Below are 19,706 nucleotides of genomic sequence, written 5' to 3' on the forward strand. Positions count from 1 at the left end.
GCCCTGTCTGGTGTCGTCCAAGTGGACATGGTCGTCTTGTCCCTTTGCCCCGGTGTTCTGATCCTCGCGATGTGGGAAGAAACACACAGCACATTTTTCAGGAGGATGGGTTTTTATTCTACGTTATTGGTATGACAGGGAAGGGGGCCAGGATTCCACCTCCACAGGCGCCTAGGAAGCACAGTCAGGAGAATTATATACATCTAGAGTGGGCGACTAAGGCTAGATCTTCCTCGGACGCGGCGGGAGAGACGCGGGCTCAGGCCACGGGAGCCAGGCCGACCTGGTTGTTGGCCCTGTCGAAGACCGCGAAGTATTGGCGGATGAAGACGTCACCCAGGATCCAGAGCTCTCCGGAGGCGGTGGGGAGGTTCATGCCTTGGAAGCCGCTGACACAGTCCTGCTGGTTCTGGAGGGAAGGAGAAGAGAGCTGGAGACGGGGCACAGGCTCCCCGGTGACGGGGCGCGGGGGGCGAAGCATCAAGGTCCCCGGGCCGCCGCACGGCACGCGCAAGGGAGGAATTTCCTGGCTGGTGTCCCGGGACCTGGCTCTTCTTGGCCAGGGGTCTGCCTGTATAAGCTGCTGGCTCTGCTGTTGGTTTCCAGGGATTACTAGACATGATCCAGTGTTTCTGGCAGACGTACAGACCCTGACATCAGCATCGGAGCTAAGAGGTTTGGGGAGAAGTCAGCCGCCGTGAAGGATTTTGGAAGCCCTGGTGACACAGCCTTTTCTCATTCTGACCCCGTCCGGGGGCAAAGCACATCAGCTGTGAGTCCTAGGGGCACCGGGGCCACCACCTTGGCTGTACATTAGAACCGCCTGGGGAACGTTAGGCCACGCCCTTCCACTGCTTAGGCCACGCCCCCTCCTAATTAATCAGCATCCCTGTTGGGGGTGGGGGCAGCCTAGCCATCAATACTTCTTGCTGAATGACATCCACCCTCGGGGCAGAACTGGTTTTTCACCTGGCATTCTAATAGTCCCGGAAGCGTAGTCCCGTGGCTCATCTCTACCAAGGAAAGATTTGTTACTTGGTAGAGATAGTAGGAGCATCACAAACCCTGACCCCACGGAAGGTAGGGTTTCCATTTGCTCAACTCTCTGTAGCTTCGATGTGGTCAAGCCCACTTGATCACCCCACCCACACTCTGGGGGTGGGGAACGCTGACATCTTTAGCTTCTAGACCAGGACAGCGAGTGCCGGGACAGGTTGCAACCGGCTCGGAATCATGAGCCAGTCACTGAGACCCAGGGCTTGGACTCAGGCGTCCGACTGGAAATCCTCTCTTCCTGCCACCGGCCTTTGCCTCCCTTTTCCCCTTGGGGGGCGCCGCATCCCCCCATTTTCATTCATGCATTTATTTTAAGCGTCGTCTTTTTCCCTGGAGGCTGTCCAGAGCACATGTCAGCTTCAGCCTGTGGAAGATCACTTTCCCTTGTGCAAAGGCCCGGGTGGTGGGGGGTGAGGAGCGTGTAGCCGCGTTCGCTGCAGGCGGCCGTAGGTGACTGGCCCCAAGGCCCCTTACCTGCAGGATGTAGGCACTGGGAGGCAGAGGGTACTGGATGCCGTTGATGGTGAAGACGATGTCGGGCAGGTTGTTGATGGCTGAGCAGCTGATCACCATCTGGAAAGATTGAGGGTTAGGAGGACTTTTCTCCTGCATGGCCCACCCACCCCTCGGGTCTAGAACAGGGCTGGACTCACCTGGCCGTATGAGTCCTGGCTGGCTCCGATGGTGCTCTGGATGTTGGCAATGGCATTGCTTGGGCCAGTCAGCAGAGAGGTGCCTGTGTCAACAATGGCCTGGCAGCCCTGACTGCAAGCGATGGCCTGTCCGTTCATGGTGATACTGAGGATGAGACACAAGTAAGCATTTCCTGAGCCCCCGGGGGGTGTATCTCCCCAAGGAGGAACCAGGTGGCCCCAGAGGGGCCCTCTTCCATCCATGGGCCGATATGTAAAATTCCAGCTGCTCTCATGCTTTCACGCATTCAGTTACTCCACAAATATCGATGGAACGCCCGCTCTGTGCTAGGCACGGGAGATGCACAACCAGACAGCCTCATGGTTCCAGGCTGCAGCGAGTGCATCATCTGGAAAGATGGGTTATGATGGCGCTAGAGCAGGAGGAGCAGGACACACGGCCAGGGGACAGGGTGGTGGTGCCAGGGAAGGCTTCCAAGAAGGAGCAGAGCTGGAGAAGGACAGCACAGGCAGGGACTGATGGAGATACTGAGTAGGGGCAGGAGGCAGAAGACGTGATGGGCTGGGGCAGACCCAAGGTGACCAGTATGTGCCAGTTTGTTCGGGACCGTCCTGGTTTTGGTACCGTGAGTCAGTGTCCCGGGAAACAGCTCATTCCTGGGCCAGCCTGGGCGGCTGGTCACCCTAGCAGGCCAGCTGGGTGACAGACAGCTGGGGAACGAGGCTGCTTGGGGGAGGGGTGGGTTCCCAAGGGGAGAGTGGAAAGGAATGCCTTGAAACAAGTCAGCCCCTTCACCCTAGGGTGGGAGGGACGTGTGCTAGTTCAATGTCCCCTGGGTGCTGGGGTGTGTGGATGCGTATGCTGGGAGATTGTCCTGCCTGTTTGACCAGAAGGAAAGTGCCTTTCCTCTTCCAGTGAGATGCCTTTCTTGGGGTCTCTCTGGCTTGGCCAACACGTTCTCCCACTGGGGTACATTTCCCTGTGCTGGCTGTTCGAGGGGGATTCTAGAAAGCTTAGTTAAATACAGGTCTATATGGAAAGAAGACCTAGGGCCCACGGCAGGGTATAGGCCATCCACAGAGCTCTCACCTGTCCACAGAGATCTGCCAGTAACCCTCGACAGAAACAGGCACCCAGTTCAGGTTTCCAGTGAAGTAAGAAGAATCGATGCCACCAAACATCACCACGCTGCCACTCTGGTCATTGCTATGGAAAGTGGGGGTGAGAGATAGAAACTCATTCATTCATTCATTCATTCATTCACCCGAATATCTACTATGCGCATCCCAAGAGCTATTCTTGATGGGGCTCTGGCCAGTGCCAGGATCTGTGCCAAGTGTATGACAGACACAGTGGAAATTTTCATTTCCACTTTACGGTGAGGCTCAAAGACATGAGGCAACTCCCCCAAGGTCACACGGCCACGGAACCACGGAGTGCCTAGGTCCTTCTGGTTCCAAGGTGTGTGGTTTCTACCCCATGTTCGCTCTCATGGCTGCAGGGACCTCAAAAGAAGCAAATACGTGACAGTGGCCGCTCGTCAGGACTTGATCATGTAGTTCCCTGGCTCTCAACCAGGGGTGGTTTCCAATTTGCCAACACCTGGGATGTTTTTTGATGGTCGTGATTCGGAAGCGGTAAGGGGGTGCTACTGAAAGCTAGTAGACAGGCCAGGGAAGCTGCTAACCATCCCGCAATGCACAGGACAGCCCCCCAGCAGTAAAGAATTTTCTGGTCTAAAATGTCCAGAGTGATTGTGATGGAGAAGGCCCTGATCGGTCGGAGAAATAAGATAAATACCGAAGTAGCCATAAAGACAGGTTCTGTGTCCGAGCCGACTGGAATATTAAGTGGCCAAGGGCAGACACGGAGGAATGGTTGCTCCTGTTGTAAATTGCAGGAGTCCTTGTTTCTGGGACATTCACTTTCTGAATCTCTGCAGTTTGGGGTCAGGCAGGGAAGCAAAGGTGGGCGAAGATAGGAAATTAACCAGGGAAGTACTGGCCACGGATAAAACTGGGCCCCACTCCGCTAACCCCGCCCGGCCTCCCGGCAAACATCCAACTGTACAGCGCGACCCAGTGAGGTTACAGCAGAACAGTTAGCCACTCCGGGAGAACGTCGAGCAGGGCAAAGCGCTTCAAGAGAGCAGGATGTGTCGGAGGAAGGCCGAGTGTCTCGAGGAAACTGATGACACCCTCGGATATTCTTGCATAAACCTTTGCTCAACCAAACCAGCCCTTGGCTGATGCTTCACTCATTCTTCCAATTAATTCATAGTCATAACCGGAACGTGGATTTTGTTAACTAACAGAAGAAACTTGCTTTCGTCAGTTAAAATTCCCTTGTTCAAAACATTAAGTCCTATTCTCATTTTTTGCTGTGGAATTTTGGCCCCCATTTTAAGTGGATTCACTTAACCCACTCGTGGGGGCCAGCCACGAGGGGACTGGTGCTGGGAGCAAATGGCTAATGACATTTGATTGTGTAAGTCAAGGCGACAAAAGTCACGCTGGTAAAACAAGATGAAGGAAGGAGGTTGGTCAGGGAGGGATTTGACACCATCGTCTCCAAGATTTACCACTTGAGACTCGGACCTTGACCTTTCAAATCCCCTGCTGACTGAGACCCCGCCCACCCCACCCAGCCCAGGACAGCCGGGGAGGGGCCTGGTGGCTGTGACCAACCCCCCCACCCCGGCCCCGCCCAACTTACCTGCTCAGGTAGACGGAGAAGAGGTCCTGGGAAACCAGCCCCTGGTTCCACATGTTGTCGAAGACGGGGGTAGCCCCGGAAGATGAAATCTGGGGGTAGGCCAGACCCAGGATGCCGTCGAAGGGAGCGTAGTACAGGAAGGAGCCGGGCTCCGTCTCGCTCAGGCCGAAGATCTGGTTGGTGTCTGAGATGCCTCCAACCTGAATTGGGGGAAACCAAGATGTTCTCCGTCAGCACGTGTTGACGGGGCGCGCTGGGGCTTCATCCCCACTTCTGCTCCCCGGGCAGCGGGCTGGAAGGAAGGGGGAAGGACTGGTTCCAGGAATGCTTGTTAGTGATCTCCAGATGGCCTTGGTCGGAGACAAAGAGTGAGAATTTGGGGCCGAGCAGATGGTTACAGTGTGTGTGTGTGTGTGTTTCTGACGACTGGATGCAAAGCAGACCCCAGGCAAGTCAGAGCCCTTGACCCCTGCATCACCCCGCGGCGGGTGGGGGTGGTGGGGCTTGTGGAGTTCTCCTGGGGGGGCGGGGAGGGCTGCAGGAGGGGGTATGAAAAGGGGGAGGATGTGCTGAAGGAGAACTGAGCCTTTTTGCCGTCTGCTCCTGTCCCCTGCCTAGCATTCAACTTGTGGGTGCGGAGGTTGGCTAATGGCTCCTGGCCTTACCCACCACTGCCCCAGCTAGAAATGTCTGTGACATCTTTGCCACTTTCGCTTCCCCCATCCTTCTCAGGTTACTTTTGTGGTCACTGAGACCCACATTGCTTGAATAAGCTCGCTCTGGGGGAGGGGGTGCACTGTGCTCCCCAGGGTCCTGGGAAGATGGCTTCAGGGTTAGGCGGGTGGCCGGCTGTCAGAGGCTCACCTGGACGGTGTCATAGCCCAGGATGCCTGTCATGCTGCCGGTACCGTAGGCGATGGAGACTGTCTGGCTGGTGCCCTCGTAGGTGGAGGACTGCTGAGGGTTGAAGCGATTGTGGTTGGCTGCCAGAGAGAGAAATAACGACGTCAAACTCAAAAAGCAGAGCAAGAGTCATGGGCTGAAAGGGTCTTCCTAGGGTGGGTGCCTTGTTTCTGGGTGGGCTTTGGAGGAGAAAAGTAACCTCTCCCCCTAACTTTAGAGCCTAAGAATCCTAGTTTTCACTTCTGTCTAGTTGGGCGAGTTGGGACCCTGTCCTGGATGAGAGCTCCCCAAGGACACCCTGGTCTCCCCTCCTCCTGGAAGTCTTCCTGATTGCTCCCCTGAGCAGAGCAGCCTCATGGCCACCCACAGTGCTAAGCACCTTTATGCTTCTCTCTGCCAGTGGGCCGAAGTCCCTGAGGGCAGAGACCATACGTGATTCACCCCTCAATCCTTGGGCACCTAAGCCCAGTGCTTGGCACACAATAGGTGCTCAGTTAATGCCTGTGGCGTGAATCCCTGATTGACACTCACCCCCCCCCACCCCCCAGCTTGAAAATGGACCTATTTGCAGCCCTGGGTGTTCTGGGCTCCCCAACGGGTTGGTGTCGGGAAGCCCAGGTGGGGAGGGGCCACGAACTCACAGCAGGCAGGACTGGAGCAGTAGACGGAGGGCACCCAGAGGTTGGAGGAGCCGGTGTCGAAGATCACAGTGAACTCCTGAGGGGGGGTGCCGATGCCGATGGTGCCGAAGTACTCCATCTGTCAGGACGGGGTGGGGCGGCACAGTTCACTGAGCACGCCGTTCGCTGGGACTCCACGGCCCGGCCTCCCTGTGGACTGTGTCTGGGTTGGCGCCTCCACCCCACCTTCCAGACTTTCCCTTCACTGTTCTCTTAGCCCTTCTCTCCCTGCCCAATGCATCCATTCTTCAAGGCCCAGCCCGGTCGGTCTCCCCTCCTCCTGGAAGTCTTCCTTGGTTGCTCCCCTGTTATCCTCTCACTGTTCTCTTCTAAGCACCATGAACACCCAATGATAATCTACTGTCCCCTCTTCAGCTCTTGTCTTGTATATCTTAGTCTTATTTTCCTAGAGAATGCACGTTCTTGGAAAGGGGTGGGACCTGGCAGCACCCATCAGAGTATACGCTGAAATGCTTCTTCAGTAAATTGTTGATGGGGAGATCAGCGAGTCACCTAACGAAGGAGACCCCTGGAGAAGTCTGATTCTTAAATCTAGGTGTGTGTAGCAGGCTCAAGAAGGGGCACAAAAGGACACAGTCAGGATTGTGATTCTCAGTGGCAGCACTTTCTCCCTCGCCAGCTCTGTTCCAGCCCCGCTGGTCTTGTGACTCTTGGATGATGACAAGTTCCTTCCCCTCCTAGGGCCTGTGCACTAGCTATTTCTTGTGTGAGGAAGATGTTTATTCTGGATCTTTCCTTGGCTGGCTCCTACTCATCACTCATTCAGAGCTCCAGTGAAATGTCCCCTCTGCCAAGAGGCCCTCCCTGACTCCTTTATCTGCATTTGCCCCCTCCATCTTTCATCTCCCCCTTACTCGATTTTTAATTTGTGACCCTTGTCATTCTCTGAAATTATCTTACATTTATCTGTCTCTAACTTGTCTTTCCCTCTAGACTATAAGCTCCGGGAACGTCACTTCTTCTCCACCACTTCCTTAGCTCCGTGCACACAGTAGGTGCTCCGTACGAATTTGTTAAGTGAACAGGTGAGCCGACTTTACCAAGCCCTTACGAAGGTCCAGGCCCTGTGCTAAGCACTCTGAAAAGCATTATTGCCTCCGTTACTTGCAACGACACCGCGATGATAGATTTTAGTGGTTCCGTTTTGCAGACGAGCAAGTGGAGAATGTAAATGACTTGCCCAAGGTCAGGTGGCTCGCAAGCATGAGAGCTGAGCTCGGGGCCAGGCCTGGCAGATTTCACAGGCAAAGCTCTTAACGACAGGCAGCCTGGTCTCCTACCCTTGGCCCAGGGCCATTCCCAGTAGGGACATTCCCAGTAGGGACATTCCCAGTAGGGACACTTAATATCTACCAAAGGGCAGGGTGTGGCCATGGGGTCCCAAACTAGGGAGTCATAGTGATCTTCCTCAAGCTCCAGTCTGGTCATGTCAACCCTCCTGGTTAAGACAATTCCGTGGCGGGCGCCTGGGTGGCTCAGTGGGTTAAAGCCTCTGCCTTAGTCTCAGGTCATGATCTCAGGGTCCTGGGATCGAGCCCTGCATCGGGCTCTCTGCTCAGCGGGGAGCCTGCTTCCCCCTTTCCCTGCCTGCCTCTCTGCCTACTTGTGATCTCTCTCTCTGTGTCAAATAAATAAATAAAATCTTTAAAAAAAATGACAATTCTGTGGCAATTACAGTAGACTCTGACTCGGCTCCACCCACCGACTCCTCAGGCCTTGTCGTGCCTCCTTCCCTTGCTCTCTGCTCTCCCTGAACACCGGCCTCCTTTCCTCAAATGCACTCTGTTCCCCAGTGTCACGGGGTCTGGCACAAGCTGTCACCCCCTGGGATGCTCTCTTGTCCCCTGGAAAGCCCGGCTTTTCTGTCATGTTTGCCCCGGCCATGCCCTCCGAGCAGGAGACATTTACTGTTCACCTCGGCCTGGTGGCACTGTTCAGGGTTTCCGAGGGTCCCTGCTAACCTCTCTCTCCTAGACTGTGAGTGGCACTAGGGCATAAACACTAGATGAATGAACGACAGAACCAGCGAGAGCAGCAGCTCTGACTATGAGTTTTCCTGCATGCCCTGTGCCTCCGAGATCCTGCCTGGGAGCCCTGGCCCACCATCCAAGACCCCTGGGAGCCCCTCTGTCCTCTGGGGCCAGCCTGGGCACTCACGTCCATGTAGTTCTCCAGGGGCTGTGTGGCCATCACGGGGGCCTCCTGGGGGAAGTACTTGCTGGCTGGGTTGGGGCTGTGGTTCTTCAGGAAGTCCTCTAGGAGCCCATGGTCCAACAGGGTCTTTCTCAAGGACTTCCTTCTGACCAGGGGAACCCTGCGGCAGAGCGTGAGCAAACGGGTGGGTTGGAGGAGGCAGAGTAGTTAGGCAAGGAGTCTGCTCGTGGGGTACCATGGAAGCCTTGGGAGGTAAAGGAAGCTGACCCAAGAGAGGAAGAAGGAGGGAGAAGCTGAGGGGGGGAGACGCTTCTCTTTTTGGCACACTAACGCAAAGAGGTTGAGTGGGTACCCAGAGTCACCGGGCTTTGTCCTAGAGCTGGGAACCCAGCCCGGGCAGGACTCAAGACCCATGTCGGCCGTGCTGCTTCCCCAAAAGGGCAGAGGGAGACAAGAAGGGAGGCCTGGGCGGTGGAGGAGAGGCAAGTTGGATGAGGGAAGCAGGAAGAAAAATGCGAGGGCAAAAGAAAGGAACATGAGAGGCAGCAGAAGGGAACAGCTCTGGGAAGCTGGTCCTGGGGCTGTGCGTCCCCCAGACTCACTTGATGATGGCGCACTCAGAGAGTGCCACCAAAGTGATCAGCAGCAGCCACTTCATGGTTCTTCTCGGCTCCCGATCTCCAGAGAAGGGTCGAAGGCTGGAAAGTGTACAGCAGCAGGCAGGAGCTGCTCCTTATATACGGTCCAAGGGCTTGGGGCTGAGCCTTATCAGCCTCCAAATGTCACCCATTTTCCTAACCCCAAACAGAAAAGTTCCTGATAAGATTGTCCCCGCCCCTCAGCTCCGTTCGGGAAGTTTCCAATCGGGTAGATTTCCACTGTGACTGTACCCCACAGTGGGGATGGAGCAAGCTACGGAGCCGCGGCTTATTCCTTAAATAATGGAATTCATTAAAACTTGACAAGTTGCACGTTTTCACAAAATTGGTCCAAAGTGCACTTAATACTGAACAGATATCAAGGGGGCTTGTTGTACTCTGATCTGCCCCTGGGGGATACCCCTGTGAGAACAGTCCCCCCACTCAGTGATGGTCCATGTTCCTGTAGCTGCTACCCCAAAGCTCATTCTTAGGTCGGTGGTTCGGGACTCAGGACCCATTTTCACACAGCAATGTCCTCCTGAGGGATTGTTGGGTGTCAAACTCGCCTAAGGTTTCTCATGGCAGTTGAGCTGACTCTCGGGAAGGGGTGCATGCAGCACAGAGGAAGGGGAGAGGCTGGAGGGAGTGGGAGAATACTGCCTTTGCTGGAGGAAGCAAACTTGAACCTGGCTGCGTTTGTCATTGAAATCTGCGTCTTTCTCGTTTCGCACCCTTTCTCTCCCTACCGCTCTTCTCTTGCCCTCTCAGGTTGCTGGAAGCCTCCACCTTGGAGACCCCACCAGGGTCTGACTCTCCCAGGGGCTCCATGCTTAAAACATGGCCAAATCAGCTACAGTGGATTTGCCCAAAGCTATCTGGGCAAATTCATACTAGCATGTGAATGACTTAGAAGAGGATCCTCTTAAAAAAAAGAAAAAAAGGAGGACCCTCTTCTTGGAAGAGGATGCTTATCAACCTATAAGATTCTCTACTTTGTGGGGCTTCATCAGTGGACAAAGTGGAGTGACAACTTTGATTCAGCAGTTGTGGGGGACAGAGATAAGCACGAGGGAGCGCGCCAGTCAGTAGTAGCAAGCCCTGTCTGTGGGTCTTGTTTTGAGATCAGATTCCCTGGGCCATCCCTGGTTTTTCCAGATCAGGAGACACAGATTCTATGAAAGCTCCAAATTTCGTGCCATGCCTCAGGGTGAGTGTGGAGGGGTGGGGAGTGTGGTTCAAGGTTGGGACCAGGGGTGGTGAGTACATAGCACATTCGCTTTGCACACTTCCCGGGTAAGACATCTTTGGACCCCAAATGTGGATCCTTGTGCTGTGTTTTCTACCTTCAAGTGTTTTGGTACCCGCTTCCTCTCCTCTCTCTTTTCTCCCCCCACCCCTAGCTTTTCTCACTCTGATCTGTGGGCTGATCTCAGCCCTTCTATGGTGGAGCCGATGGTCCTATAGATGCTTGCCTAAGTTCTGGGAGCACCAGCCGAAACCCTGGCTCAAAGCGGCCACGGGGCGGGAGGGATTGGGGGCGGGGCGTGTGTGGGGCGCTGCTCATCCGGACTTCAAAGGTAACTGGGGTCTTACCCTGGGGGGTGGGTACCTGGATGCTCATCGTTATTCTTTATACCCTGTGTAATCTGTTATGTGTATCCGAAACCGTGCATCGTAATTTTTTTAAAAAAGAAAAAAAGAAGGACCGAGTCTTTTGTGCCTACTTCTCAACTCGGACATGAAGGGAAATGTGGGTGGGTGGTAGCAGAGAGAGTCCGGGAAGCCTCAGGATTGTGGGGAGTGAACCACGAAGATCATTATGCGTGTTTTGTCTTTCGTTTCCGCGATGGCTTCAGTGTGTTCAGCACTGTGTTTTGATTAATCCCAGGCAAGCTGGGCTTAGCTAAGAGCAGCTTGGGAATGTGACTCTGAGTGGGCCCTTGATTCTAGAATTAGCCACTCTGCTAATTTACCTGGAGAGGCATCGTCCGTGTGTTCCTCTCCCTCGGCAGGTAGAGGAGACAGGGGAGCTCAGATTTATTGACCTCTTACTCTGAGTTCACTATGATAAGTAATACTATGATCCCCATTTGATGGATGAGGAGACTGAGGCGCAGAGAAGTTGTGCCACTTGCCTGAGGGAGCTTGGACCCAGGCCTCTCTCTGTGGCTCCCCGGGGCCTTCTTCTGCCTCAGTTCCCAGACCGGAGCTTACCTCAGGCCATGGAGGAATCGTATGAAGGGTTCTGGATCCCGGGTCTGGGGCTGGAATCCCAGTCCAGCCTCTGAATGTCTGTAAGACCTAGGGCTAGGGATCTGGTCTCTCTGAGACTCAGTTTCCTCATCTGTTAAATGGGGATAAGAATCCCACCACTTTCTTGGGATTGTTGTGAGGATTAAATATGGAGTGCTAATAAACCAAAAAAAATTTTTTTAAAGATTTATTTATTTTAGAGAGAGAGAGAGAGAGCATGAGCGGGAGGAGCAGAGGGAGAGAGAAAGAATCTCAAGCAGTTTCCATGCGAAGCGGGGAGCCCGACTCGAGGCTCGTTTCTACTACCCTGTGATCATGACCTGAGCCAAAACCAAGAGTTGGACGCCTAACCGACGGCAGCACCACCCATGCCACGGGTGCCCATGCGACGGCGCCCCAACCTGCCATGCACTTGCAGGGGCTGAAATGGAAGTGACTGTCCCTCCCCAAGTGCTGGTGGGGAGCGGGGCCGCCACGGCAGGTGGGCGTGCGAGAGGTCCGGCCCCTCTGCAAAAAGGCTTAGCAGGGTCATAGAAAGTAAGCGTGCACTTACCATCTGACCTAGCCGTCCCCCTCTTGGGTATTTACTGAAAAGAAATGAGAACCATATGTCCCCACAACGACCTGTGCACAGATGTTTAGAACAGCTCTTTTTCATAATTGTCAAAAACTGGAAACAATTTGGAAGTCCTTCCGCCATCCCCTGGATCAGGAAATGGTGGGGAGCCACCTGACAGATGAGCGCTCAGCAGCAGACAGAAATGAGCTGTTGGCTGAGTCTCACGCATCACGCCGAGTGAAAGAAGCCAGACTCAAGACGCTACCTGTGTAAGACTCTACGTACACCATCTTCTGGAAAAGGCAGAATAATGGGGACAGAACACAGGTGAGAGGCCAGGGGAAGAAGTTGACTTTGGGGAGATGGAAATGCTCTCTCTCTAGGTCGTACACTTGGCAAGGTACGTTTCCCTCTAGAGCAGTAGACGCTTAGAGGGCAGTAGACGCAATGCACTTGACTTCAAACCGGGGGACACGTTCAGCCAGTGGCAGCCACAGAGGGAGGGGGTGAAGGGAAACTGGGAGCTAGGTTCTGCTTGTGGGGGTGCCCTGGAGGGGACACATAGGATTCATTTCATGGTAAGATGTTATAATACCATTAAAGGAGATGCAGAACCAAAGAATGATAGATTGGCTGGCGGGCTCTCTCACCTCATCCTGGGGGTGAGCGTGGGGTGAGTGAGGTCCTCCTGGGAGGGACTGATAGCGTCCGGGCTCCTCGGGGCATGCTAGAGGGTTGCAGGGTTTAGAATCCGAAGACGGGGATCTCTTGGGAGGCACAGCTTGTCTGTCGGACGTACCAGGGAACTTCGGACCGAGGAGAAATATGTTTGGGAAGCAGAAGGAAGGCTCCTCCGGCAAGAACCTGAACGAGTCATTTACATATTTGTGCAGTACGTTTTTATTGTGCACCTGTTCCGTGCTGGGAAGGCATGTCATTTCAGCGGCTGGAGGTACATCCGTGAGCAAAATGGAAATACGCCAAGACTTCAAGGGGTTTGTGGTCAAGTCTAGAGAGGGTGGTGGTGTGTGTTGGGGGGAGCTCTTTCCTTCCTGCCTGGACAGGTCTTTGGATCTCACTAATGGGAAGCTCTTGGATTGGTGAAGATAACTGAATCTTCCCATATTAGAGATCTTAACACCCTGAGGGAGGCTGAAATGTCTGGTGGTACCAATTTTCTACTTACGGAAAAGTCTTTGATGACCCCCAGCTATCTTTGCCCTCTGGTATCCTTGCCCCTTGTACTCCCCGCACCTCCCTGAACATGTGCGGGGCCTGTGACTTGCTTCTAACAATAGGATATGACAGCACATGGGATGTCACTTCTGTGATTATGTTATGTGGGGTCGTCCCTTCTGTCTTGCCACTAAGCTCTTTGTCTAGATGTTCTTTCTCGCTCACTGTGATGCGACAAGGTGCCCCATGGAGAGCCCCAAATAGTAAAGAATGGGGGCTGGTCTCCAGCCAGTGGCCAGCAAGGAACTGAGGCCCCCAGTCTGACAACCCACAAGGAGCTAAATCCTGCCGACAACCATGGGAGCTGGGAAGCAGACCCTCCTCCTGGTGAACCCCAGACGACACCACGTCCCTGGCGGACACCCTGACCACAGCTTTGTGGGAGGCACTGAAACAGAGGACCAGTTACACAGCCTGGATGCTTGACCCACAGAAACTGTGAGATAATGAACGTGAGTTGTTTCTAGTTGCTAAATTTGTGTTAATTTGTCACCAGCCATAGAAACTAGTACAATAGAACCCCCCTTGAAAACTCCACGAAGAGACACATAGCCGCCTCTGCTTGTCCCCACTCGGGGACTCTCCAGAGCCCTGCAAGGCAGTTTTTGGCCCAGGAAACATGAACGATCAGACAAGGAGGGAGCTGACGTCTGGACCTCCATCTGTACAATAAGGCTTGTGTTTCCGTGGCCCTGCAGGCTTTTCTCAGCGCTCCAAGATACATAATTTTAAAAATTATTGTCATCCCTGCATGATTCCTAGAGTCCAGGAGGTTGTGGTCAACACGGGTTCATATAACCGAATAGTGACACTTTAGGGACAAGAACCCGTGTCACAGGAGGTTCTGATCCTGGGAGACCGTTGCCCCGGGCCAGGCTCGGTGCCCACACACACCCATCTGGCTCCCGCCCATAGGTTAGAGCGTCAGGTGGACGTTCCATGACGGACACAGCCTCCATCCCGGGGACACTCAGGGAAGCCACTCTGTCCGGTCCCCACGGGAGCTCCTGGGAGGGAAAGTGGACCCCCGACTCCAGGACCACGTGTCCTCCATGAGCAAGTCTGATGGCCAGCCAGACCCACTCTGTGGCTGCCAGGGGGGGGATGCCAGGTAATCTCATCGTGCCAGACTGGCATGGAAGGAAGATTAGACAACACTGTGTACTTTGCCATTAGCCCCGCCTGGCACTTGGCTTTGAGGAGCTCTGGGAACGGCATCCCCAAGGCAGGGCACGCCCTGCCAAGGGTACAGGTGTTCAGAAATGTTCCGTGAACATATCAAGTCAAACAATGGAATGAGATCTAAGGAGCCCAGTCCTGGCAAGACCGAAGTGGGTCATTTAAGCCCGATAAGTGTTATCGAGCCGGTGCGGTAGGCGTTGGGCCGGCTGGTCCCCTAGGGGCTTTCAATCAGGGCCTCGCCCCAAGCACACAATCTTCCCACAACACCCACTACACACTTCCACTCCCCAGTCCCAGACCTGTGGAATTGCTCTCGGGATGGGCACGGATTTTGAAATTAAATTTATAATAACATTTTTTGGGCCCAAGTCTACAAATAATACATGTCCCTTGTAGATGACTTAATAGGCAAATAAAACTTTTAAAGCAACTCAACCCCACCCAGAACTATTCAGCATTAATGTTGCAAATAAATATATTTATTTTTTATAAAAATGGGGCCAGATGGTCCAAAACACACTGTTTTGCAGACTGTTTTTATTTATTTATTTGTTAAAGATTTTATTTATTTGACAGAGAGATCACAAGTAGGCAGAGAGGCAGGCAGAGAGAGAGGGGGAAGCAGGCTCCCTGCTGAGCAGAGAGCCCGATGCGGGGCTCGACCCCAGGACTCTGAGATCATGACCTGAGCCGAAGGCAGAGGCTTAACCCACTGAGCCACCCAGGTGCCCCTGCAGCCTGCTTTTAATTAAAAAAGACGGGCAGCTGGGTAGGTCAGTTGGTTAAGCGTCTGCCTTTGGCTTCGTCATGATCCCAGGGTCCTGGGTTCAGGTCCTGCATCCGGCTCCCTGCTCAGTGGAGAACCTGCTTCTCCCTCTCCCTCTGCAGCTCCCCTGCTTGTGTGCTCTTTCTCTCTGTCAAATAAATAAATAAAATCGTAAAAAAAACCAAAATAGTTGGGTTTCTTGTCTTGCATTGCAACTTGTACTTTTACATCAGTCGTTTAATTGTCTAGGGACAAAATATCTTCATAACTTCTTACATGCATGCGATGCCATTATAGAAAATGGGGAACAGTGGAGTTGCCTGGGCAACAGAGTGGAGACATTCCTATGGAAACTCTGGGAATCAAAGGTACACAGTTTGGAAAAACCCACAAAACAAAGGGTCTTCTCAACCTTACCTCTTGGGTTTCTATCTCATTCGTAGATTTGGAGTTTGGGGGAGCAGAGCCCTCCTAGAAATCTCCCCCCGATGGCTGTCCCCACCCAAATTAGTAAAAGTAATTGTCTTCAGGGGCCAAGCACTTGCCCATGTAGGGCCAGGTACCCATAGGCCAGCATGAGATCTCCCCCGGGAGATAGATCCAGGACTACATGGCACCATTTTACAGATTTATAGCTGGCAAACTGAGGCTCAGAGAGTTTCAGCAGCTTGCCTAGAGTGCAGAGCAGTGGAAGGCCGAGCTGGAGTCCTTGACTCCTCTGCTCAGAGGGTCTGAAGCCGACTATGTCTGTCTTGCTGGGCCTGAGAATCTTGGGATAGTAGGGGTGAAAGTTCTCTTGGATGGAGACCTGTGAGACGCTTCTGGGGGCTGGCGTGTTCCATTTCTTGGCCTGCATGGGGTCACTTAAGTGTTTCATGATAATGTGTTAAATCATGTATTTATCCTTGAAGCTTATTTACATATTGGTTATGATTTACAATAAAAAAAAATGAAAAAGCAGGTAGTCCATTCTGGCTCCTTATCCACTAAGGAACGTGAATTTCCGGACTCCTGGGTGGTTGTCTGCCTCAGGTCATGGATCCTGGGGTCATGGGATCGAGTCCCGCCATCAGGCTCCTTGCTTCTCCCTCAGCCCACCACTTTCCCTGCTTGTGAGCGCTCTCTCTCAATCTCTCTCTTTTTCTGACAAATAAATAAATAAAATCTTAAGAAAAAAAAAAGAAAGTGAATTTCTAAATGGTGTGGTTTGATTTCCAGACCTTGGAGGGCTGGCAAATGGCACATGGGAGATAGGACACTCATCCCGGGGCCCTTCACCTCCCCCGGGGCAGGTGGAACAAAGCCCCTCCCACCCAGGCCAGCCCCTGGAACCAATAGGCAGATCAGGGCCAGTGACAGTAAGGCATAGACACCTATGAGTGTGATAATGGCTGACAGGTGTAAAAGCAAGTGTGGGACGGGAATTAAGTCTCATCTCAACAACCCTATGAGTAAGGGCTCCCCGCTCTGCATGTCTTACTGGTAGGATGCCGAGAGGTTCAGTGACAGGTTCAAGGTTACAAAAATTCACAGCTAGCAGGGGGGGCAGAGCTGAGGTTCAAACCCGGGCTGTCTGGAGTCTGAGCCCAGCCTTATAAGCATTTCCTGCCACTTTCCTGGGAAGACACACACCCAGACAGACACCCAATTACAGAACTCCCACAGTTCATCCCTGCGGCCCGGCCAGGGGGAGAAGCTCTGCTCAAGCAGGTGGAGTTGTTGACTATGGATAAGGCAGCATGGAGGTGACAAGCTCTACCCCACGGGAGGTATGTAAGCAGAAGCTGGGATGCCACCTGGCAGTTGGGGCAGAATCAACGTCCCGTATAGATTAAGTGAATGAAAGCACGAATGAGTGAGTGAGTCGGTCGAGGACAGCAGGAGCCCGCTGGCCTGCAGGGGCCTGGAGCATGGGGACGCTGACAGCCCTAAGTCTGTGGGCACTGGGCACGGCGGTGGTCCAGGCTCTCGAGCACGGTCAGGAGGCAGAAAGGAGACAGTGCTTCCGGGGGGCGTAGGGACGTGCTCACGCAGAATCCCTGGAGGGCAGAAGCCTGGTCCGGAGCCTCCAGCCCAGCTTTGGGTAAAACACAAGAGAAGGGCTTGGGGGAGACAGGTGTTCGGAAGCGGGCAGAACAAGGGTTAACTGGAAGCAGACAAGGGCATGTTTGGAACCTAGGGGGGTGGTGCTGGCAGAGGATGGAGATGTTAACCAGGGTATGGAAAATTCTTGGGAACTGGAGCATAACCAAGCAGGGACGAAGGGGTTCTCAGAAAGCCCCTCTGCCCCTCACCGCCACCCCCCCCACTCCACCTCAGGGTGCCTCCCCGGAGCTGGAGCTGCCTCCAGCTGGAGCTGGAGTGGCCTGAGGTGAACTCCTGCTGGGGATAGAGGTCAAGGTTGCTGATAATGAGTCCTGCCTCACAGGGCACCAACTCTTTTATCCTCCGAATGCCACGTGGCTCCCTGGTGAGCACACCTCTGGACCCGATCCTCTGTGTCTGCTCTGATCCAATCTGATCTGATCGAGGCCCTGTTCTTTCTGGCGGTGACCTGGGTCTCGGCTTCTGACCTGGGACTTTATCATGTTTGGTTACAGTGGAGGGAGCTGGGGAAGTGGCCAGAGGGTATTTAAAACCCTTGACCTGGGCCTCCGGCTCCTGATGAGAAAAGCTGTTCTTGAAGCAGCCGGAGCATCCAGCCGGGCGACCTGCAGCGGGAGAGCTCGGGCCTCCGTGCCTCGGCCTAGCGGTGGGCGGTGAGGCCACGAATGCATGAGAAACCTCTGCCATCTTTCTAGACCCCCTTCCTGCTTTGCATTGCCCACCTTGGACTGGTTCCTGAGCCCCCAGATACCCCATGAGTCCTTTGCCTGGTCCATCTCCTCATTCGTTCCACGTGCTGGGCAAGAGGCCTGCGGGAGATAAAGTAGCCATGAATTTTGCCTCCATTGGGTTCACATCGGAGTGGGAGACATAAGACCCAGACTTAAATCACTAAAATAATAGGCAGAAAATGATCGTAATAGTTAACTAGAGCAGGATACCGAAAAGAGACAAGGTGCTATAGGCCATTTAGAAAAAAGAGCTCACTTTCAGGGAACATCTGGGAGGTCGTCATGGAGGAGGAGGCATTTGAACTGTCTTAAGGAGAGTAGCCTAAGATTCCCAGGGGGAATCAACTTTTTACAGGCAGTTGAAACTGGCACAGAGTAGACATTGGGTGAATGGCTAGGCATCTCGACAGACCCTCTGGAAGGATCTTGTGGTCACTAGGACAGGTAGAGGAGGCTTCGGGGTCTGCCTGGAGGCTTGAAAATCCCCCTGCTGGTATGCCTGCAGCACCGGTCACCCTTCTCAGCCGGAAGCATGCCTGCGTGGGTGGGCAGTGGAGCCCCTACCTGTTCTCTCTGTCCCGGGGCTGGCTCAGGTAAGGCACCATCCCTTCCCCTGCCGCCCTGGAGCTGTCTCGCCCCTGGCACCAAACATGAAACCATTTGCAAATTTCGAAGCTTTTTATTTTGAAAATATCTCAGATGTCCAGAAAAATTGCCAGGCTAGTGCTGCAAGTTCCCATATATACTTCAGCCAGGTTCCCCCAATATTGAGGTTTTTCCATTTTGCTCTGTCTACACACACGCGTGCGCACACACACACACACGGAGCATAATTTGGTTTGAATAATTTGAGTCAGTTGCAGACATCAGGACCCTTCACTCCTAAATCTTTAGTGCATATCTCCAAAGAACAAAGACATTGGCTTACATAACCACAATGCAATGATCATATTGAGGAAATTTAACATTGACATGAGCCTAACACAACCTGACACACAGTGTGTATTCAAATTCACCGGTTGTCCTAAGATTGTCCCATTTCAGTGATTTTTTTTTTTTTCCTGACCCAGGCTTCAATCCAAGACTGTGCCTTATTTTTGGTTGCCTGGTCTCTTCACGTCCCTTCAGTCTGGAACAGCTCCTTGGCCTGCCTTTTGTTGTTCTTGACACGGACAGTTTTGAAGAGCACGGGCTGGTTTGGCAGAATGTACCTGGATTGGGTTTCTTTGAGGTAGTCTTACTTTTAGATCCAGGTTCTGTTTTTTTTTTGGTTTTTTTTTTTTTTTTTTTTCAGGAATGTCACGGGGGCACCGGGGGTTCATCTGTCTCATGCTGGGTGCTGCTGACTTTGGTGACTTGGTTAAGGGTGGCACCTGCTGTCCAGATCGTCCATTGTGGTTCTGGTGCTGGGATTACTAAGGCGTTCTGTGGGGAGGTGCTTTGTGACTGTGCAAATAGGCTGCTCCCCTTGAGACCTTCACCCAAGTTGAAGCAACCCTTGAGGTTAGTGGCTGAACCGATCATTAAAGTGATGTCTGCAGAGTGAAAATTTTTGTTGACGTCTTTTGATTGGCAGCCTATGGTGACGGCGAGCTGTCCCTCACCCTATGCATTCGTTTATCTCTTTGTATTTATTGATCAGTATGGACTCATAGATTCTTGTTTTATTCAGTGGGTTATAATCTGGTATTTTTCTTTTTACTTTTCATGCTTGATTGTTTTGGGCTTGGCCCCTGGAGCCCCTTTCAGCCGACTCCTGTATTTTTTTGACACAACCCAGCAGCTTTTGTGTTTATCTGTGTAGTGGGCTGAATGATTTCCCCCTCCCCCAGTGTTTTCACATGTTTGAAGTCCTCATCCCCAGAATCATTGAATGTGACTGTATTTGGAGTCAAAGTACTTAAAGAAGTGATTTAGATGAAATCAGGACTGGGGGGTCAGTCGGTTAAGCCTCTGCCTTCGGCTCAAGTCATGATCTCAGGGTCCTGGAATTGAGCCCCAAATCGGGCTCTCTACTTGGTGGGGAGTCTGCTTCCCCCTCTCTCTCTG

At 53.1% G+C, this 19,706-nt stretch overlaps 1 protein-coding gene across 1 annotated transcript; it reads right to left on the minus strand.

Moving 5' to 3' along the window:
- Positions 1 to 259: 259 nt before the first annotated feature.
- LOC308351425 (pepsin A) lies at positions 260 to 8,841 on the minus strand (the record flags this gene model as incomplete). The annotated part of the gene is made up of 9 exons (XM_080817064.1): positions 260 to 409; positions 1,531 to 1,629; positions 1,710 to 1,854; positions 2,800 to 2,916; positions 4,426 to 4,625; positions 5,290 to 5,408; positions 5,970 to 6,087; positions 8,187 to 8,343; positions 8,786 to 8,841. The coding sequence occupies 9 exons, from the start codon at positions 8,839 to 8,841 to the stop codon at positions 260 to 262; spliced, it is 1,161 nt and encodes a 386-aa protein (XP_080673190.1).
- Between the last annotated feature and the right edge of the window lie 10,865 nt (positions 8,842 to 19,706).

The sequence above is a fragment of the Martes martes genome (assembly GCF_963455335.1).
Source record: "Martes martes genome assembly, chromosome: 10".
NCBI classification, from domain to species: domain Eukaryota; kingdom Metazoa; phylum Chordata; class Mammalia; order Carnivora; family Mustelidae; genus Martes; species Martes martes.